Consider the following 23,193-nt stretch of genomic DNA (forward strand, 5'->3'; position numbering starts at 1 on the left):
GTTACGATGTGGCGCTAAAGTTATGTGCAGTCACATGTTAAACATTCGCATACGTTTAAATTGCTAATAGTTTACAGTTGCGTACATGCCAACAGCAACACGGATTATAGCAATACCAGAAGTGATAAGCTGATATGAAGTGCAAGGATCGTAGGTAGCCCTGGGCACTGCTACATAAATCAACTTCAGTGGATGGCACTTAACTCCAAATGATTTTAACCAGACGTGATGACTGTATCATAGGAGTGCATTTCTAATAGTTTTAAATTGGATAGCCAGTGCTACAACCGCCATTGTGTTTCATCAACATTAGGGTCTATTTTAAAAGTAGTTCCGGGACTTGGCGTGGCTCTGTAGTAGAATGCTTCATTGCCACGCAGAATGCTGAGATTCGATTCTTGCGGGTACACTGACATTCGTGAGTAAATGCTGCCAATGTCAGTTTTTTCGTAATACTCAAGTGGTAAAATTACCCATCTCTGTTCTTTGTTCCAGGATTACCCCGTATTGCTCATAGACCTTATAGCAGGGGGGTTAGAGGCGTGAAACAAAGAAGTCTTCATTTGAAAAAGTCACAGTTCCTCTATGAAGCTGAAGCAGTGATTGCAATTGTGACACATCGAACTATTATACGAAGTGAGGCTAGCAGATTTCGGAATCATACAACATGTAGTGCACATGGTCAAATGTGCATTGAACTTCAGCATTTCTCGCGCGCACAGCAGCACGTTCTTCCCCGCAGGGACGCCTGCACAAGTAGGCGTTTGGTGTGTAGCGACACCACGGACCTGAGCTAACGGGGGGGGGGGGGGTTTCAACCCCCTCCCACGCCTAGCCGTGCGTGGCTTTTCCGTATCTGGGGAAAAGGGGATCCTGGGGGTTGAGCCAATGCTGGGTGATTGGACCTTTAAGGCCCCCCAGCGGCAGCAACACACCCCTTTGGCCCCGGCTTCACGTAAACGGCACCCCTGGGCTGACCCACCCAGGGGAAATCGGCAGTCCCCTTTTCCTATCTCTCTCTCCCTACATCTTCATCTTTATCTCCCACTTTTTATCTGTCTTGTCATCTTCTCTTTTTCATCTACTTCCAAATTTTCTGGTGGCAAGGGTTAACCTTGTGTGCTTATCCAACCTAGGATAAACCATATTAGGTTATAGTGATCGCGTACTGCTGGCGTTGCGCAGACGTGTTCACATGCTCTGCCATGTCCCCTAGTTGGGCTCCGTGGTGGGTGGTAGGCGCCGTTGCCAAACAAACAAACAAACACTTTCTTTCATGGGATCACCAAACTAGTTCTTAAGTGATCGTCCCCAGAAAAGGGGGCGCACCGAAGCAGCCTCACAAATTTCATTTGGTCCTGGTGCTACAAGACACCGCTCATCATCATCATCATCACAGTGTGTAATGAAGAATCAAGACTTGTTCCCAAAATATCATGTCATACATTGTGAAACCACAGGAAAAAAAGCAACAAACATATCACCGTTTCTAGTTTCCAGATGCTTCACTGATATTATCAACACTGGCTACAAAGCCACCAAGATGGCCAGTGGGGACCTGCTAATAGAAGTCAAAGACAAAATCCAGTCTCAGAAACTAAGCAACCTTGTTGCATTTGGGGACAAACTTTTCACCGTTACCGCTCACCGGACATTGAACACAGTGAAAGGTGCTGTATCAGATGAAGGTTTTGTAGACCTTACCGACGAAGAACATTTGGACGGCTGGAAAGACGAGAATGTCATACACGTGCAGCGCATTAAAATTAGGCGAAATAATGCAGAACTCCCCACAAAACACATTGTACTGACGTTTGGAACAAACACACTCCCAGAAACAGTCGCTACAGGCTATCTCATGCTCCGTGTTCGACTATATATACCAAACCCGAGACGTTGTTTCAAGTGCCAATGATATGGCCATGCTTCCCAAAGCTGTCGAGGGCAGCTCATGTGCGCAAGGTACGCCACCACAGGGCACTCTGCTGATGACTGTAAATCTGAGGCTGAGGCCCATTGCGCGAACTGTGATGGTGACCATCCCGCTTATTCTCGCTCATGCCCAGCCTGGAAAAGAGAAAAAGAAATTCTCACAATTAAATTTCAAGAATATGTCTGTTTCAGGGAAGCCCTGTCTGTTTCATCCCTGTCTGTTTCAATATGTCTGTTTCAGCGCGCATCGGACACTTCTCTACAGAAGTCATTCGCCGAAGTGGTGCAAGGGGGGTCAGCACCACTACGGTTTTCGACGAAGCCCCGGACGACGCCTGGCGTGCTGAGGCAACCGCCAGCAGACCCCACTGGAGAAGCAGCTCTGGCTGCTCCGCCCTCTTTGAACACGTCCTTGCCAAAGGCCCTGTGAACCCTGGCAGCAGCCAGGGCAACACACAAATTATAGAGGTCCCCTTGACCTCCGGCCCGGTGGGGGCGAAGGCTTTGTCTGCCAAGACAAAGCCTACTCCACGTACACGACTGTCTGACGCCTCTCCAGAGGCGATGGACACCACTGACCCACCGGCGCCGACTGTCCCGAAGGAGCAGCGACAGCCCCTTGACCGCTCCAAGAAAGAAAAAACACCAATTACAGAGCCCCCTAAAGGCTCTGTAAAGTAAGTCACCCCCAATCTGTACACACAGCACTACTTTACACCCAATATGAAAACACAAATTATACAATGGAACGTCAAAGGACTACTTAAAAACCTCGACGATGTCCAAGAACTTTTACACAAACACTCGCCAAAAGTGCTGTGTGTACGAGAAACAGACTTGAATCCAAAACATACGAATTTCCTCAGAGACCACATCATCTTCCGCAAAGATTGAGATGATGCAATCGTATCATCAGGTGGCGTTGCTATTATATTAGATAAATGCATAGTGTGTCAAGATTTGCAGATACAAACGGCCCTCGAAGCAGTGGCCATTCATGCTGTTGTCTTAGGGAAACTTGTTACCATTTTCTCAGTGTACATTTCTCCTCATTATGAGCTGCTGAAACAAGAATTTCAGTCTTTTATGGATCAACTACCTGAACCATATATCGTCCTTGGTGATTTAAAGCCCACAGCCCTTTGTGGGGTGACTCGAGGAGTGATGCGCGAGGCCGCTTGATTGAGAACTTTATTCTTTACACAGAAGCATGCATTTTAAACAAGAAAGAACCAACATTTTTTAGCCTGGCAAACAAAATGTATTCGTGCTTGATCTTAGCATTGTTTCTCCTACACTTTTACCCGATTTTAATTGGGATGTTATTAAAAACCCCTATGGGAGTGATCACTATTCCATATTACTGAAGACGCCAAAAGAAAATGAATTTCTACCTCAGGCTCCAACTTGGAAGGTAGACAGAGCAGATTGGGAGAAGTACCAGAGTCTTAGTACCATATCGTGGGCCGAGATTTCCTCTCTAGGAATCGACTCTGCCGTTACGTATTTCACTGCTTTTATTATTGACGCTGCTTCAAAATGTATCCCCCAGACAAGTTGTGGTTCCTGCAGACGTCGTGTCCCGTGGTGGAACGATGACTACAGGAATGCTCGCAAAAAGTAGAATAAAGCGTGGTGTCTATTGCGTGACTGCCCAACTGCAGAGAATCTGATCAATTTCAAACAAGTAAAGTCTCAAGGGCGAAGGACGCGCCGACAGGCTAGGAGAGAAAGCTGGCAGAAGTTTTTGTCAGGCATTAATTTCTATACTGATGAAGTTAAGGTCTAGAATAAAGTGAATAGGACAAGAGGCCGACAGACACACTCCCTCCTTCTAGTAGACACAGAGGGTAACAGCCTTGAGGACCAAGCAGACTCCCTGCGAGCATACTTTGAACACGTGCCCAGCTCATCGCATTATTCTGATACGTTCAAACGATACAAAGAGAGAATAGAAAGGCAAAAACTTGAACGTAAATGTGGAATAAATGAGCCATACAACAGACCTTTCTGCTTGGCTGAGTTGCAGGCAGCACTAAACAGCTGCAACAAATCAGCCCCAGGCTCTGACCGTGTTTTATATCAGATGCTTAAACACTTATCTCAAGAAACACATAAAACTCTCCTCTGCCTGTATAACTCCATATTGGCTTCTGGCGAGATTCCCTCTGCGTGGAAAGAGGCCATAGTAATACCTATTCTTGCCCCGCCGCGGTGGTCTAGTGGCTAAGGTACTCGGCTGCTGACCCGCAGGGTGCGGGTTCGAATCCCGGCTGCGGCGGCTGCATTTCCGATGGAGGTGGAAATGTTGTAGGCCTGTGTGCTCAGATTTGGGTGCACGTTAAAGAACCCCGGGTGGTCTAAATTTCCGGAGCCCTCCACTACGGCGTCTCTCATAATCATATAGTGGTTTTGGAACGTTAAACCCCACATATCAATTAAGTCAGTAATACCTATTCTTAAACAGGGCAAAGATCCATTTTCTGTATCGAGTTACAGGCCTATTGCTCTGACTAGCTGCCTCTGCAAATTATTTGAAAAGATGATAAACTGCCGATTATTATATTTTTTGAAATCAAACAAACTCCTCAACCAATATCAGTGCGGATTCCAAGAGGGTCGGTCCACCACAGACCATCTCATCCGCATAGAGGCGCAAATACGCGAAGCTTTCATTCATAAGCAGTTTTTCCTATCTCTCTTTCTTGACATGGACAAGGCATGCGATATAACGTGGCGTTTTGGAATATTGAGAGATCTCACACATTTAGGTATACGAGGTAATATGCTAAGTGTAATCGAAAATTATCTGTCCAATCGTACATTTCGTGTTCGAGTGGGCAATGCGTTGTCACGACCGTTCGTGCAAGAAACGGGAGTACCGCAGGGCGGTTTCCTCAGTTGTACTCTCTTTGTAGTCAAAATAAACTCGGTGCGATCGTGCATCCCACGTAACATCTTTTATTCAGCATACGTTGATGACCTACAGATAGGTTTTAAATCCTGTAGTCTCTCGACATGCGAGCGACAGGTTCAGCTCTGTGTTAACAAGGTGTGTAAATGGGCAGGTGAGAACAGTTTCAGTCTGAATCCACTAAAGAGCTCCTGTGTTCTGTTTTCTAGAAAGAGAGGACTCTACCCTGATCCTCATATAAAGTTGCAGGGTGAGCGCGTAGCTGTCAAGAGTGAACAAAAATTTTTAGACATAATTCTAGACACGAAGCTCACGTTTATACCACACATTCATTCATTCATTCATTTTATTACCTTAAAGGTCCCGGTTGGGATATTACATGAGGGAGTGGGTATTACAAAGGCTAACAATATAATGGCAGTTATGATGGGATAGTTTCGATGAGCCGTTTAAATGCTTGGGTGTCGATGATGGTGGCGACTTCGGTGGGCAGGTCATTCTAGTCTTGGGCTGTGCGCAGGAAAAACGATTGCTGAAAGGTCACAGTATGGGCTTGTGGTGGATATACTGCGTTACAGTGACTGATGCGGGAAATGCGGTGGGCTCTTCTGATGTATGGGTTATCTAAAGGCAAAAAATGGAAGAATATATGATAAAGGATAAGACGTGCGATTTTGTGACGCTTAGCCAGATCTGATAAGTTAATCTCTGCTTTTAGTGCCGAGATGCTTGATGTGTATGAATAGTTAGACAGTATAAACCGTGCCGCACGGTTCTGGACAGATTCGAGGGCGTAAGTGAGGTTAATGTGGTGAGGGTCAAAAATCGCGTTAGCATATTCTAGCTTTGGCCGAACAAAGGTTTCGAAGGCAACTTTTTTAATAGAAGGAGGAGCGAGCGAAAGGTTACGGCGTATATACCCTAGAGTACAATTAGAAGAATTGATTATGTGGTTAAAATGACAGGTCCAAGTTAGGTCACGCGAGATGTACACACCAAGATATTTAAATGAATGGACTGTAGTAATCTGGTTGTTATTGATGCTGTAGTTATAAACAACGTGATGTTGACGACGGTGAATAGACATTAACACAGCTTTAGTTACATACAAGGACATCAGCCAAGTGTTACACCAGTTTTGTATGCGGGTGAGGTCACATTGTAGTATGGAATGATCAGAGGGGTTATTAATTGCGCGGTAAACAACACAATCATCTACGAATAGACGGATGTGAGAAGAAATATTACAGGGGAGGTCATTAATGTATATCAAGAAGAGGAGGGGACCAAGTACGGTACCTTGCGGTACGCCTGAAAGAACGGGTGTTAGAGATGAAGAGCGTGAATTAGCATAAACAAATTGCTGACGGTTGGTTAAAGATCCTCGTATCCAGTTTAAAACACTCGGGCGGATGTTAAGACGGAATAATTTTAAGAAAAGACGACCATGGGGGACCTTGTGGAATGCCTTTTCGAAGTCTAAGAATATTGTGTCAGTCGGAATGTTACGGTCTAGGTTGACGTGTAGATCATGCAGAAAAAGAGCAAGTTGAGTGTCACAGGAGTAATGCTTGCGAAAACCATGCTGACTTGGGTGAAAGAAATTTACAGATGTTAAGAAGTTTGCAATATGCGAGTATATGATATGCTCCATTACTTTACAAGAGACGCTTGTTATAGAAATCGGACGGTAGTTACTCGGTGATGCTCGGCTTCCTTTCTTGAAGACCGGGATGACCTTGCCCACCTGCCAGTCATGTGGAACTGAACCGCTGAGTGATTCCTGAATTATGAGCGACAAAAACCGGCTACACACATGTTTAGTATTTTTTAGCACTTTAGCATTGATGCCGTCTACTGTTGTGGATGGTGTGTTATTCAATGATTCAATGACTTTGAATATGCCGTATCAATCAAATGTGATGTTTTGCATCAGCGGATATGCGGAAAATGGAAGATCGGGTAAACTGTCGGGTGGCTCATTAGTAAAAACAGAACTAAATACTGTGTTAAGAGAATCAGCAATTTCATTCTCAGGAATAGGAAGGCCAAAGCTATCATTAAGTGAAATCTCACTACATTGAGAGGCATTAATTGTTTTCCAATATCGCTTCGGGTTATTTTGCAGCATAGCTAGTAGGGTGTTAGAATAGAACTTGTGCTTAGTTTCGATGGTTAGTTTATAATACTCTTTCTCCACTGCGTAATAATTCTGCCATGTGGAAGCACAGTTAACTTGTTTAGCAGTTCGAAATAGGCGTTTTTTCTTATTATTTAGTCGTTTGAGGGATACATTGAACCATGGGGAATTCATTTTCTCTGTTATTGTGATGGTAGGAATATAAATACGTATAAGATGATGCATCTCTGCTTTGAAAAGCAACCAATTCGACTCGAGAGAATTTAGCGGGAAATTAGCGGACAAAGTGTCAAAGTATTCTGTTAATTCTCGGTTTATGCTAACGTAGTCTCCTTTATCATAGAGGGTAAGTGTTTTTAGATTTTTTTGTTTCTTTAATACGTTGCAATAAAACGAGGCATGCACTGCTAGATGATCACTCAAGCCGCGCAAAAGGGTGATAGGTGTGAAGTTATCAGGATGCGTTGTTAACACAGGGTCCAAAACGTTGGACCAGTGATCAGTGATGCGCGTGGGATCAGTGACGAGCTGCGTTAAGCCGAATGTTATGCATGTGTTTAGGAAATCGCTTGCCGAGCTGCTGTTAGATAGTGAAGAAGCGGGATCAGACCAGTCAATGGAGGGAAAATTAAAATCGCCGCACGAAAGGACAGGGCTATTAGGGTACTTGTTTAATAATGTATTCAGACCTTCATGAAATAAGGGCGTGAATGAACTGTCGGAATTAGGGGGCCGATAGCAGACACCAGTGAGGATGTGCGGGTGTGTGGCTGTGCATCGAAGCCAAACCATTTCCAATGGTGAAGGAAGGTTTATAAGTGAACAATGCAGATTCCGGTTAGTGGCGATGAATACACCGCCACCGCGCGAGTAATCGGCTCTATCTTTCTTATTATTGGCAGTGTACATGAGACGGACAACTTCAGGATAAATTACATTTAATCAAGCCTTACCTTAGTGACTGGCCACCAACTTCACAAACAAGCCGTACAGAAGTAGCACTCTGTCGGTTACGTATCGAACACACATATAGTACACACTCACACCTTCTGACCGGTGGTGATCCACCAATGTGTGAGAAAAGCGGTGAATCTCTTAGTGTCCTACATATTTTGATACAGTGCAGTGAATTAGGTTCTATCCGAAAAAAGCATTTTCCAACATCCTACCGAGAACAAATGCCTCTTCACCCGGCGATGTTCCTCGGTAGAGATCCACTTTTCAAACATCATTCATTATTTGCATTTTTAAAAGTTGTTCGCAACTTCCACGTGATCTACCCTGGTAATCTGTAGAACAACCTCTCACTAGAGGTTGTTGCTGCCGTACATACATTACGAAGCACATGTTTCGCGGCCCTTAGAGACAAGGACACCGGAGAGACATTCGTGCTCTATAATCTCTTCATAGCTTATCATCAGAACCATTGACCACTAGTTTTCACTCTGTACATTTCATGTCACTCTCATAATTTTATTCCCTATATGTTTACCCACCTTTAGAGTGAGGAATATTAGGCCCTTTTACAGCCACTCATTATACCCATAGCCCAAATCTTTTGTCGCATGTAATGGCGCTCTTTGGCCGTAATGTGGCCCTTGCGCCAAGAAACACTATATATCAGCAGCAGCACGTTCTTGCTGTGCCTGGGCATGTATGCGATTCCGCCTTGCTTCTGCAAGACTAGCATTTTGTTGGAGCTGTTCTGCAGGTGTTTGTACAACACGCGGCGGCATCACAAAGACCGAGGTACATACAGCATTTTCACTGGCATTTGCCTGGTGTTTTTTTTTTTTTTTTGGTGTCAGTAAATACTGACGATACCGGAGATGGTAGCAAAAAGTAGAATTCCAATGCACTTCACCAAAACGTTCACCTGAAATTGTACCAGTCATTGCAGTGTGAAGGTCGAGACCAGTAGAAGCTAATTGGTGGCTTCCTTGTTCGTTGATATATGGCTCCTACCCACCACGACGGATCGGCCATGAAATCGGCGGTTAATATAAAAAAAATTTATTTTGAAAAGGCATGAGATAGAAATCGATCGCTTCAGGATGTAAAAAAAATTTCAGAGTGACCAACGCGCAGATTGCAGCCACTTCCATCGAACTAAAACGTCATCACTGATGGGAGAATGAATCATTTGTCTCTACGGCAAGGGTTCATGATGGTTTTAGTTTGTTAGGGAAAACTACACTCAAGGTAATCGGGGTACTTAGCAGGAATGACTCTATTGGCAAACATGTGGCCTCAAGGACATGTGACAAAGGATGCTAAATCACAGAGGCGATATATTACAAGCTTGTGTTTTTTGTTAAAGTATCATTAGATGGCGCTACAAGGAAATAATGAGGCAGAAATCTTTTGGCAGAACAAGCTGTCTGATTGGTTAGGCTGTGTAACAACAAGCAAGACATAAAAGCTTTGTTCAAGAATGTTTCTTCAAGTCTGTCCACAGTAAGCCAGCCAGTGGCAAATGATGTACAGTGAACTCCCTCTAAGAAGAACTCTGTTAAGACGAATTCCTGCTTAAGACGAACAACTCGGTAATGTTTGTTTGGTTTTCCATAGACTCAGTGCAAATAAAATCTGCTTAAGACGAACTGCGTAACACGCCTTTTCTGTTAAGACGAACTCTCACAGCAACCGACGACCGAAATTCTGCGCTACAAACATTACTCTTGATGGGGGCATTCAGGCGAACAAGAGACAGCAAAATGAAAAAAAAAAAGTCAGTTTACTTGAGCTTGTCTCCTTTAATTTTCTTCTAATCGTGAAAACAGAGTCATGCTACAGTTCCACTGTTAAAATGTGGTAGCAATTTATTCATGAGCATATTATGAACTTGTAAAATCCAGTACTCGTTAGATTGGTGTATTTCAAATACTCTACTTGAAAGCATAGTTTTTATAAAGCCGAGCCAAATAAATGCTTTTTCTTGTTCTTTTTCTGCCCACTGTAAGTATATTCCAGTGTTTTCAAGCAACATATCTGGGCGCACTTGCCATGTTAGCATTGGTTTTTGGGGGCACTTCTGATAAAGTGAACTCCTGATAAAACGAACAAATTATACTGGTCCTTTCGAATTCATGTTAAAGGGAGTCTACTGTATATGTATAGCTTGCTCTTAGTGAGATGGATAGCATGAGCAGTGCGGCCTTGTTGGTTAACGCAGCGCACTGAAGAGTGAGGGGTCACTGGTTCGAATCGCCAATTGTGTGCCTTGGAATTTGTTTTTTCTGATTTACATTATTTTGGGCCTTTTATGTACACACAAATACATATATATACATATTCAAAACATGATGGCAGCAGCAAGAATCAGCCAAAAGTGTCCATATAATTGCTATCGCAATAAGAGTGCACTTGCTCTTCACACAGCTGATTCCTCTGAACAATAGACATTATACACTTTGAAATGTAATGCAGTTGTTTGAGATAGTTTTTGCTTCTTATTCCAGTCTTGTTATTATAAATGAGATATGAAAACTTTTGTCTCAATTTTCCGGTTCGAGAAGAAAGCAGTTCTCAGTTTGATTCTCACTTCATTTCCATTCAACTCTCGTTCCGTCCATACCATCTCAGCGCTAACTTAGCAGCATGGTCTTGTATTTTTTCCAGTTTGATTGATTTAATTGTTTTTAGCAGGGTCCCACAGAGCACACGTGTATTCCAAGATCTGTCTAACACGTGTTAAATGGGCTGGTTTTTAGAGGTTTCGTTGCGAACATTTCAGATTTCACTGAATAAAACTGAGTGCCCTACCAGCTTTAACAATGACATCGTTCACATGAGCAGACCGTGAGCAATAATCAGATAATAATGTGACACCTAAGTACCTATATGTATGTTCAGTTTTTATCAAGGTCTTGTTTATCTGGAGATTAGTTGTGATCAGTTTTACTTTTTTTTCCGTAAAAGTTTTTCAGCACCGACAGTTAGGCAAGGACACTTTTTTAGGTTGTTCATCTTCCACGTGGAACACCATTCATCGATACATTATAACTCCAGTTGTAACATGGCAGAATCTTGGTCACACTTGATTTTCCTATAAAAAACACAATCATCAGCAAACTATCTGCATAAATCAATTCCTGCAGGTTAATATAATTTAAAAACAAATGGGTCATCAGGCATAGTCCTGTGGGACACCTGAGGTCACTTCAAGGTACAGCAAGCTCTTGCCATTCAAAACAACACATTTGCAATGATGAGACAAATAGTTTTCAAACCATTCAAACAGTTTATTTATAACATTTTGAGTGTACTGAGTAGAAGGGGATGTGATACAGAGTGAAATGCCTTATAAATGTCTAAAAAAACACAATCTATTTGACTTCTTTCATCAATATCAAGTGCCAATTTATTGTAAAATTCAAATAATTGAGTTGTGCAGAGAAGACCTTTTCAAAACCTGGGTTGCTCTTTTATTATAACATTATTGTTTACACGAAATGATGATATATACAATGTGCTTAATGATTTTGCAGTGATAGATGTTAGTGGTATTGGCCTATAGTTTGCAATGTCTGTTTTTGAACCTCTTTTTATGAGTGGGAACAACATGAGCGGTTTTCCAGTCATCAGTTTGAAGTCCTGAGGACAGTGATTTCTGATAAATTGAACAAAGGTACATAGAAATGGGCACAGCACAGTGCGGTAGTATGAGGCTATATGTCATCTGGACCATTTGTTTTGTTTTCATCTATGTCTTTTACAAGTGCTTCTATACATCTTACACTCAATTCTACTCCTTCCGTAGCTGGAATGGAGCTCGAATGTGGAGTGGTACCAATGCTGCATTTGAGTTAAAAAACAGATTAAAATTAGCTATTCAAACAGGTTTCTTTTTTGGTATCATCTGTAAGAACCCGCTGATTACAAATAATTTTATTTATTCTTACAGAATCTAATCCTCAGCTGTTTAAAAACTTCCAAAAAGGCTTAGGACTAGTTGTCATTTTCTCGATGAGTGTCTTGAAGCATCTTTCGCTCATTTTATAGCAAGCTTATACTTGTGTTGCTTTAGATAACTTGTTTAGGTGGTTCATGCTTTTAGTTTGTTTTAATCTATTATATGACCTCCTCTTTTTTTTTTTTCACTTAACCTGACGATAGGGAGATACACCCAAAGTTCTCGCCAATATGGGATAGATATAAACTGTCAATCACTTCTGGCCCTTAACCATATACCTAGTGCACATGCCGCGGGTATGTGTCACATGTCTGATGAAAGGGTTTGAGGATGTACGTGATGAGATTGTGACATTATTTGTGTCATGACCAGCGAGTCATATTAACCAAACAATCTTGCCTTAATATACTAATTTTGGTTTACCCCAAGTTAGAAGGACTGTCTGCTGACCTTCACTGCTTTTTTGTTTTGTGTCACAATAACAAGCGTACCATCTGAAGTGTCTAACCTTGCAGGGGTTTCTTGAGAAAGTGTAAAAATTTTGAAAGCATTATTTTCTGATCTGCATTTGGCCTCCTTTTATCGATGAGATGAATGCCCTAAAACCTGATCGGTGAGTGCGATAACAATTTTACTGCCCATGCAAGCCAGAAACTGAAACCTTGTGCGTGTTTTTCAGGCTTTATCAAGTTTTGTTTATTGAGGAAACAAATAACTTAGTGGTCGTTTAAGGCACACACACACTTCTTTGTTGCCATTATGAGCAGCGGTGGATGCCGTGCTCGTGTTTCCTTGCCGTTTCCAGGCAGGCATGCAGGCAAATGAACACACCGCCGGCAACGTCACCAAGCACCTCTTTGAATGCACGAGAAAGAAAAAAACAAAAATAAATCTCCGACGCAGCCTGAAGCTTTCTAAAGTGCCTAAAATACAATTTCAAGATACACATATTTGTTTTTAAGCTAAACAGGTCACCTGCGAGGATTTCTTGCTCTACCTGTAGACTTGCCATACCTATGTTGGGTAATTCTCGGAGTAATTTTTTGTCACCTTTCAACATCAAGTTAAAATTATATTTGTTTTATATGGGATAAAAGCATATGTATTGCTGCTAATGTGATGAATGATCTTCTATTCTCATTTGCACCACAATAAAAAAAATATTTTCGAGCGGTATGCAGGCCCTTTAGAGGGTGGTCACAAGGGCACCGAAACGGCGGTTAGACAGACAGACGGACGGATGGACAAACGGACAGACAGACAAAGTGGCTGTAGTACACAAAGAAATGCTTCGCATTCAAAAAGCTGTGGAAGAAGTCTGGCCAGCAAATAGATCTTGCAGTTAGCTTTCGCGGTTGTAAATTTTTGCGTAAGCAAGAGTACAAGTCCCCGCATGAGGTGTTGGAAAAGGCTGCTAATTAACTACAAGAAACTGAAAGCAATGAAACACCAAGTTTGTGGAAGAACAATCTTAGACATATAACATATCTTATTCATTTATGAGGCACAAAACATCTTCATGTATTACTGAGTCTGAAGAAGAAAAATCTTAAGTCTTGGTGATAAGAAACTTGGAACTACATCTGTTGTGTAAATGCATTTACTACCAAGAAGTCTCACTAGTCTCCACATTGTAACACCAAATGTATGAAACGCAGCATATCTCTCTAGTAAGTGTGACGGCAACAAGTACTTGCCGCTCATTACTATTGTAAAATAGAATTGAGATTGCTTAGAATGACCATAGACATACATGTTTTGTGGCTTACACTCTGGTTCCTTTATCGTTTTTGGGAAGGAGTGTCATAACAATTTATGATTAAATGTTTTTTTTTTCTTTTCAGCCTGTTGGTACTGAGAGCAGCAAACTAGGTGCAGTGTTTGTGGGTCCACCAGACTGTGAAGTGAGTGCATTTGATGCATCTCAAGTCATCACTGAAGGTGAGACTATTTATGGACTTGACACACTGCCTGTAGACCCACAACCATCGTGCATCATCACTTCCTCATATTCTTTGGCTGGTGAGCACAGCGAGGCAAGCTTGTGGCAATCATGTGATGAATCTGAAGCGGATGGAGCTGTGGGAAATACGCAGCACCATCTTCCCAATGCTGTTGATGAAACTGTTACAGTTGAGAAGCCAGCAGCCAACACCGAACAGGTACAACTAAAGGAAGCGCCAAAAATTCCTGTGCCTTGTTCTCTGAAGTCTGTTAAACCTTTGCGCTCGAAAAGCAAGCGGCATCACCGTGTTCTTTCAAGCACTGACTCGAGTGGAGCGTCTGTCTGGGTTTATAGCGATGGCCAGCTGACCTGCGTGCGCGACAAGCCAAAGGCCACTGTCCGTGCATTGCAGCTGGAAAATGCAGTTCCAAACTGTTCAAGAGACATGCAGAGTTTGACCGATTGTTTCACCGCCTTGAATCACATCCTGCAGTGGCTTCCAGCACCATCTCTCTGCAAGTGAGCACATTCTTATGTTGGCGCAGCTGTGTACAGGCGTATTAATGGCAAGCAGAAACATGACTTTGTTTAGTTGAATTTTCTTTTTATGTCAGAACTCTGAACAAACATGATGCAGGCAAGAGTAACAGGAAGACAGTGTGCCTCCACAAGCAGAAGGGCTTTTGTTGTTTGATATTTTTAATATTTTGCATCGCCATAAGAAATTTATGAAGGAAAGAAGCATAAGCTGTCCTGTCATTATTAGAAATTTCATATCACATCACTTGCTGTCAGGTCATCTCTTCTCTTCATGCTGTTACACCTCTGTATAATGAATTGACTTCTTTTTAGGCTCCATGTCTGTAAAACGCTATGTAAACACCACAGTCTGAAGAGAATAGTGTTTTGTACTGTTCTCTTCCAATACATCTAGATAGGACAGATAGTGACTGTACAACCAAATCAAGAACTGGAAGAATGGCGTGAAGTTCATTTGGGAGGCATTCTCAAATCATAAATGTAGTTGAGCACTGTCATGGAGTTTCCCAGCACACCAATATGGCCCTTTAAAAGCTTTGCATAGATGGCGGTGCGAGATACCCTTTAGGTGGTATTGTAAGACATTTTATGGCCACTGTACTTCAAAAGGTCTTACGATAAATTGAGAAGAAACGGGCATGATCAGGAATTGTAGTGCGCAGGCACGATAATTGTTGGTCATAAAAACTAAGAGGTGGCATTTCAAGAAATGGCAAGTGTGTGAAATCTTGGCGAACTGACGAAATTCAGAAGTTTGCAGTGGTCCCCAACATTTTGCATTTATTTTATAACATTTGGCCAAGTGTGCTGCCATTTAATAGGTGACAGGGCAGCAGTGATAGTGGTGACTGTGTGATGATGCACATGTTGCTCGTTGTTACTGAAGAGATGAGTGTTGCACCTGATTATCGCTGTGATAAACCACTGTGAAGTAAGCATATCGTTTGTATATGGAATGTCAGGGGGCGCTGCAATGATGGCATGAAATTAGGCATGTGACAAGGTCCATTTTGGAAGGAAGGAAGTGTAAAACTTAAAGGGCCCACCTGGCAGTCTAAATTCAATTGTGGTGGAGAAGTTGCATGCGAGTATACTGTCACGTGCGTCGTCGTCACTGGAATCCACAGAAGACGAGGGTGCGGCAGACAAAGTTTATTAGTAAGGAGGCGTACTTGTGCCTCTCGCTTAGGACAAAAAAAAAAAACACTAACAGGATCGCAGCGGCTTGCCCATGCACAGCTGCCGTTTCACCAAAGAACAACCCACAGCTTACGTGCTGCCAGTTATTTAAGCGCTGAGAAGACGACACAAAACATGCGCACACCTATCATCAGATACTGCACTGTCTGATACGATGGGCCCATCGGAAGTTAATCGCAGTCCGCTCTAGCCTATCTAAATGATGCGACGGCTGTCGCTCTATAGTGGCAGCTGCGCAGAACGGCATGGCACGTGGCATTGCTCCCCCCTTCAAAAACATTGCCTCGATGTTGAAAGCAAGCACTGAAGTCATAAAGCACTGAAGTTTTCACAAAAAAAAGATAGAGGAACAAGCGCACATAATGTCTGCTAGCTCGCATAATAGGGTTTCAAACGCACGACGTGAACAATTTCAGACCGCACACGTCGACGCTGGGAGTCTGTCACACCATCCGGGACGATTTCATAGATCAGTGGCCCTACGCGAGGAACAATTTTGTAGGGGCCAAAATAACGCCGCAGAAGCTTTTTGCTGAGGCCTTGTCAGCGAACTGGTGCCCTTAGCCAAACTTGTTCGCCGGGTGTGTATTCCTGATGGCGGTGTCGCAGGTTGTGCGTCGGGCATCCGTAGCTTGCTTGGTTGCCGTTCGCAGTCAAGCCAGCTGCCTGGCCTCTTCAGCGCGTTGTTGAAATATCGCTACGTCCGGGTTCGAATCGCCTTTGTTTACATGCGGCAACATTGCGTCCAGAGTCGTTGTCGCTTCCCGTCCGTAAACAAGAGCGAATGGTGTCAAACCGGTTGTCTCCCGGGCGGCCGTATTATACGCGAAGGTGACATATAGGAGTACTTCATCCCATGTTTTATGTTCAACATCGACGTACATCAACATAATGTCCTCCAGGGTCTCCTTGAGCCGTTCTGTGAGACCGTTAGTTTGCGGGTGCTATGCGGTAGTTCAGGGATGGGCTGTACCGCAAAATGGCTTGCATCAGTTCGCAACAGAAGGCTGTCCCTCTGTCAGTGATAACGACCTGAGGTGCACCGTGGCGCAGGACAATTTGGTGAACGAAGAATCTGGTGGCTTCTTCAGCAGTGGCTCGAGCAAGGGCGCGGGTTTCTGCATAGCGAGTCAGGTAATCTGTCGCCACAATAATCCACTTATTTCCTGCGGTAGACGTCGGGAACGGTCCCAGAAAGTCCGTTCCGATTTGTTTGAAGGGCCTTGTTGAGGTTTGAAGTGGCTGGAGTAGTCCAGCGGGTTTTGTTGGCGGTCTCTTGCGGCGTTGACACTCTCAACATGTCCATACGTAATGCTTGACGTCTTCTAGAATGTGCGGCCAGTAGTAACGCTCACAGATCCACGAAAGCGTTCGTGTACACCCAAGATGCCCGGAGGTTGGTTCGTCATGTGACGCCTGCAAGATTTCCTGACGCAATGACGACGGCACGACAAGAAGGTAGGTGCTCTTCCTAGAGTCGAAGTTTTTTTTTCAAAAGACACCGTCTTTTAAGCAGAATGTGTGAAGAGCATGCCTGAAAGTTTTGGGTATCTCCGTACGTTTTCCTTCAAGATGTTCAGTGAGACAGTTCAGTTCAGGGTTGGCCCGTTGTTGGGCGGCTAAGTCGGAAGCGGTGATCATGCCCAGAAAAATGGCGTCGTCGTCTGCACACGGTGGTGGTTGCTCAACCGGGGCTCGAGACAGACAATCTGCGTCGGAATGCTTTCTTCCGTTCTTGTGCACTGGCGTAGGCGATGACGTGTTCTCGTCCATCTCGCCTTTGAACAAGAACGGCACCGAGGCCGACACTGCTGGCGTCGGTGTGGATTTCTGTTGCCGTGTTCTCGTCAAACTGGGCCAAAATAGGGGGCGCTTGAAGACAACTTTTGATCTCCCGAAATGCTTCTTCTTGGGGTGCTTCCCACACAAACGAGCTGTCTTCTTTCGTTAGACGTGTCAGGGGCTCGGAAACCTGCGAGAAGTCCTTGACAAAGCGCCTATAGTACGTGCAAAGTCTGAGGAAGCTTCGGAGGCTCTTCTTTTCGCGGGGCTAAGTCTCGAACTGCAGCTGTTTTCTCTGGGTCTGGTAGAACGCCGGCAGAACTGACAACGTGACCAAGGAACTTCAGCTGCTCGTAGGCAAAACGGCATTTTTCGGGCTTTAACGTAAGTCCTGAAGCCCTAAATGCATCAAGTACCACTTTCAACCTGCTGATGTGTTCCTCGAAGGATAGAGCGAAGACTATGACGTCGTCCAAATACACCAAACAAGTTTGCCATTTTAGACCAGCCAATACGGTGTCCATTACCCTTTGGAAAGTTGCAGGGGCAGTGCAAAGTCCAAATGGCATGACTTTAAACTGGTATAGTCCATCTGGTGTAATAAACGCCGTCTTTTCGCGATCCCTTTCGTCAACTTCCATCTGCCAGTAGCCAGTCCTTAGATTCATAGATGAAAAGTATCTAGCATTGCAGAGATGATCGAGGACATCATCAATTCGAGGGAGTGGATAAACGTCCTTTCTCGTTACCTTATTGAGTAGGCGATAGTCGACGCAGAATCTTGGAGTGCCGTCCCGTTTTTTTCACGATCACTACAGGGGAAGCCCACAGGCTTTGGGAGAGCTCAATGATGTTGTCATGAAGCATTTCTTGTACCTGTTTCCGGATTGCCTCGCGCTCTTTCATAGACACACGGTACGGTGATTGGTGACTTGGTTGCACATTTTCATCAGTTATGGTGCGATGTTTCACAAGCGTTGTCTGGCGGATCTTGGGTGACGTGGCGAAACAATCCTGGTAGCTATAGAGCAGTTTCCGCAGCCTTTCGTGTCTTTCCAGGGCCAACGCCGGATTCACGTTAAAGAACATGTCATGTGTGCGAGGATGGAGTGCGTCGTCGATCGTGAGTACATCGCTTATGTCCGGGATGGTCTCGAATAGTGCCACAGTGGTGCCCTTTGCAAGGTGACGATATTCCGAGCAGTAATTAGTGATTAGTACACTGACGGTTCCTTCAACGATGTGAATGATTCCTCTGGCGATAGCCAAACCTTTTTCATAGAGCAAACTCTGGTTGGCCTCGACCAAACCTTCCGCGCAGATGCGGCTGTCAGCGCCCACGGGGATGACAGCACTCGAGCTTGGTGGCAATGTGACGTGCTCGTCGAGAATCATTAGCGCCGCTGATAATGCAGGACTTGGATTTCGCGTGACGCCCATATCTGGTGACAGGGTGATTGTTTGCGTTCGAAGATCTATGATTGCTTTGTTTGCCGAAAGGAAGTCCGCACCGAGAATGACGTTCCGAGAGCGCTGGTCCAGGACGACGAAAACAGTAGGGTATGTATGCCCTTACACATCCACACGAGCTGTGCATCTTTCCTTTGGTGTTATGACGTGACCGCCTGCTGTTCGTACCTGCGGGCCTTCCCACGAAGTCAGCACCTTCTTCAATTGATCGGCGAACACCGATCATGACGGAGAAGTCAGCACCGGTATCAACCAACGCAATTACGTCCAGGTTGTCGATTTTCACTGCCAGATCGGTCGATTTTACTTTGGCGTTGCAGGTATGTCGTGGTGTACTGTTGCGGTTTGGACGGAACTTAGTGCTGATATGCCGCTCGTGTCTCTCACACGCTGCAGGTAGTGTTGCTCCACTGGGACTTTCGGGCGGGGGAGGGTCTTCAGGGGTGCGCCGGGCAGCAACCACACCTCCATTGGTTGCCGTCTTTAGTTTCCCAGATGAGGGCTAGGGGACCTTCCCCGTGATGCTCCTGTGTTGGCAGGGTGTGGCGATGGGTAACGGCGAGACGAAGGCGATGGTGACTTGCAGCGGCCCGCTGGCAAACTTTGTCGCTGCAAATAGTCTTCAATCTCAGCTGGCCTTTGACCAGGTTGTGGACGTGAAGCCTCGACGTGAAATCCACGTATTCCGAGGTTCCTATAGAAACAGTTACGATACAAGTGGCCAGGTTCACCGCAATGGAAACACAGCGGGCGATGGTCGCCAGTCCTCCACACGTCGGACTTTCTAGGGACGGCTCTATCGGCAGTGTTAAGGGTGTCTCTTGACCGCCGCCGTCAGCAGGTTGTGCTCGTAACTTGCATCAGGACCGACGAGAAGGGAAGTACCGGCGAGACGGCGCAGAACAGCAAATCAAAAGAGTTTAATACTACATAGTTAGACCAAAGTGGACATTCAAGTTTACAAACAAAGGTAAGAAGCTGAGGAGCAGAGTTCCGGCAGAGTCTCAATCCAGACTGCTTCACCCAGTCTCTCCCTGCGCGTTTTTAAAGGGTTCCAGACGCTTGTGTGACGTCAGGCGCCTCCAGACATTACCAAATATGGATCACCTTGTGTTCGCACCACCTACCACGCCACTGGTCACGCCACCGATCACGCGACTGATCGCGCCACGGATCACACCACCGGCGTTCCCACACTCAAGAGCCAGGTGCGAATGAGCCATGAGCTCACCGCGTTCTTGCGCACAGCACATGACGACCTTCGCGGCAGCAGCGTCTCAGGTTCCTCGGCGTCTGGGCATACACTTCTGCGCCTCTACCCCCGATACGTTTACAGGCCCGGGAGCGTTCGCACGCTGTCCGTGGTCTTGCATTTGGGCCCAAAGGGGTTCGCGTAAAATGAAGCGTAACAGACTGCCCCCTCGCGGATGGAGATCCCGAATGGCAGGGGACAGCATCCACTGTCAACAGGGATCAGTCGTCGAAGCTCGTAGCCTTCTTAACCTGGAGCACGGTACGTGATACCTGGCTCTAGGCCCTGTTCCGTCTTGTAAGGTAGTTCCGCCAGATTTCCCTGATGTTGTCGAGGTTCGCCGGAGGCTGGAGGCGAACCATACAATGGAATCCAGCAAATGGCGACAGTCAAAAATGGCCAAAGACAATGGTATGAGCTCCTTTCCGGGGCGACCCCGTAGGGGCTCGTCGGTGGGGCTGGTCGCCAGGCAGCTCCGGGTGGTGAGATCATCACACCCCACCGCTTCAGGTCTTTCATCAGCAAAAAGGGAAACCACAGGTTCTTCCGGCGTTCCTGCCAAGAGTTTGGAACCGACGTGGTGTCCGAAGAGATGCCAGATGACAACGAAGTCCTCTCTCTGGGAGGGCAAGATCCTCGCCATGGTAGAGCCGATCGACTGAACAAACAATCCACGGGAAAACACAGGATAACAAAGCCACTGAAGAAGCAAGCGCGAGACACGTATCCATTGAGCCCCGCCAGGCTTACCTTAAACACAAAAGTCTCAATCTTATTACTCGTACAAAGTACTAAACGCACCCCTAATTTCGTTGCCCACCTAACGACGCACAGGTCTTCCAAAACTACGGAAGAAATAATAACACAAAAACCTATGTCAGGAAGAAAAACAATCGAGGCCAATTCATGACCTAGAGGCTTCGGCTTAAGCCATCGGCATTGCCATTGAGACTCCCCTTTTTGTACCGTATTTCGTATAAATACTGCTGCAAAACGAGGCTCCAGCGCAGGAGGCGACCATTTTTGGAAGAAGTGGACTGCAGCCATCTGAGAGGACAGTGGTCTGTCTCTATTATGAACCTCGAGCCTGCAAGGTAGCACGACAACTTTTGCACTGCCCATACGAGACACGCACATTCTTTCTCGGTTGCGCTATACGCTTGTTCTCGCACAGTCAGCTTACGACTGGCATAAAGAACTGGGTGTTCACCGTCCTCTCCTCGTTGGCACAACACTACTCCCATGCTTCGCTCACTAGCATCACACTGAACTATGAACTCTTTCGAATAATCAGGTGATTTCAGCACAGGGTGACTTGTTAAGGCGGCTTTTAATGCTTTGAAAGCCTCCTCTTTACGGTCATCCCAGATGACAGTTTGTGGCTCAGTTTTCCGGAGCGCGTCAGTTAAAGCGCTAGCTAATTCCGAATATCTCGGGATGTAACGTTGATAGTAACCTGCAACCCCCAGAAATGAGCGGATATCTGTCTTTGAGCGTGGTTGCGGGAAATCGTGTATGGCAGCCACCTTGAGCTCAGAAGGTCGGAGGCGTCCTTGTCCGATTATGTGACCTAGGTAGATCACCTCAGCTTGAGCGAGTTGGCATTTAGGTTCCTTCACAGTTAGTCCTGCTTCACGCAAACGCGTTAGAACCACTCGCAGATGTTGCATGTGTTCCGACCAAGAGGACGAATATATCGCCACATCGTCTAAGTAGGGTAAAGCGAATTCCCCTAGTCCTCGTAACACCTTGTCCATAAGGCTTGAAAAACAGTATGGTGCATTTTTCAAACCGAAGCTTAATACCTTTGGGCGGAACGTTCCCAACGGCGATATGAACGCTGCATATCTGCTAGCCCTTTCGGTGAGAGGAACCTGCCAGTAGCCTCGAACGAGATCCAGCGTGGAAATATATCGAGCTCCACTAACCCTCTCAATGCGCTCTTCAATGTTTGGTATAGGGTAAATCTGATCTTTGGTGATCGAGTTTAGCTTGCGATAATCCACGCAAGGGCGTGGATCTTTTCCCGGCACCTCAACTAAGATTAAGGGCGAAGTGTAATCGCTCTCACAAGGCTCGATCACGCCTAATTCCAACATCTTCTTCACCTCGGAATCCATAATCTCTCGTTGGCGCGGTGACACTCGGTAAGCTTTGCTACGCACGGGTTCTGAGGATGTCAGCTCGATGTCATGAGTAACAACTGAGGTTCTTCCAGGCCTATCTACAAATAAGTCCTGAAATTCTGTCAGAAGATCCTGGAGCTCGATCTTTTGCTCCGGCTCTAACTGCGCTTTCGATATTAATTCTTTGATTAGTGGTTCACCATCCTCACCGTTTATGACTGATGCAAGCCCTGGAAGTTCAACTGGAATCTCCTCGGGGATGTTCACCATCATGCATACCACTGCTTCCCGTTCTCGGTATGGCTTGAGCAGATTGCAATGATACACTTGCTGTATTTTTCGCTTTCCGGGCAGGCGTATCACGTAGTTTGTGTCAGAAAGCTTTTCAACTACGTTGGCGGGACCTTCCCACTGCACTTCTAACTTGTTTTTCTGCGACGGTCGCAGTATCATTACTTTGTCCCCGACATCGAATCGACGGGTTCTGGCTGTGCGGTCATAGTACACCTTTGACCTATGTTGCGCTTTAGCCATGGCTTGCTCTGATAGCCGTTGAGCGCTTCTTAAACGCTCCAGTAGCTTCAAAACGTACTCGACCACTACTGGGTCTTCGGCTCGGCCTTCCCACGATTCTCGAAGCAAGCGAAGAGGAGATCGCAACGAGCGACCGTACACGAGCTCGGCTGGTGAAAACCCCATTGCTTCATGCGGGGCAGTCCTTAACGCGAACATGGTAGCCGGCAAACATAGCTCCCAGTCCGTCTTCCTTTCGTAGCATAACGCCCTCAACACTCGCTTCAGAACGGAGTGGAGCTTCTCCACGGAGTTAGACTGAGGGTGGTAGACTGAACTATGAATTAGTTTTACTCCGCACCTTTCCAAAAATGTAGTGGTAAGAGCACTAGTAAACACAGAGCCTTGATCCGACTGTATTTCGGCGGGAAAGCCAACTCGTGCGAATATGGAAAGGAGCGCGT

General features: G+C 45.4%; 1 protein-coding gene across 4 annotated transcripts in view; it reads left to right on the forward strand.

Annotated features, from left to right (window-relative positions):
• LOC119167684 (uncharacterized) overlaps positions 1 to 23,193 on the forward strand; it is a 276,153-nt gene that overhangs the window by 157,191 nt on the left and 95,769 nt on the right. For all 4 annotated transcript variants that reach the window (XM_075865901.1, XM_037419204.2, XM_075865903.1 and 1 more), the window contains one exon: positions 13,746 to 14,365. In XM_075865901.1, coding sequence (XP_075722016.1) covers positions 13,746 to 14,365 — 620 coding nt within the window. The remainder of the gene's footprint in view (positions 1 to 13,745; positions 14,366 to 23,193) is intronic.

Source organism: Rhipicephalus microplus, chromosome 6 (assembly GCF_043290135.1).
Source record: "Rhipicephalus microplus isolate Deutch F79 chromosome 6, USDA_Rmic, whole genome shotgun sequence".
NCBI classification, from domain to species: Eukaryota; Metazoa; Arthropoda; class Arachnida; order Ixodida; family Ixodidae; genus Rhipicephalus; species Rhipicephalus microplus.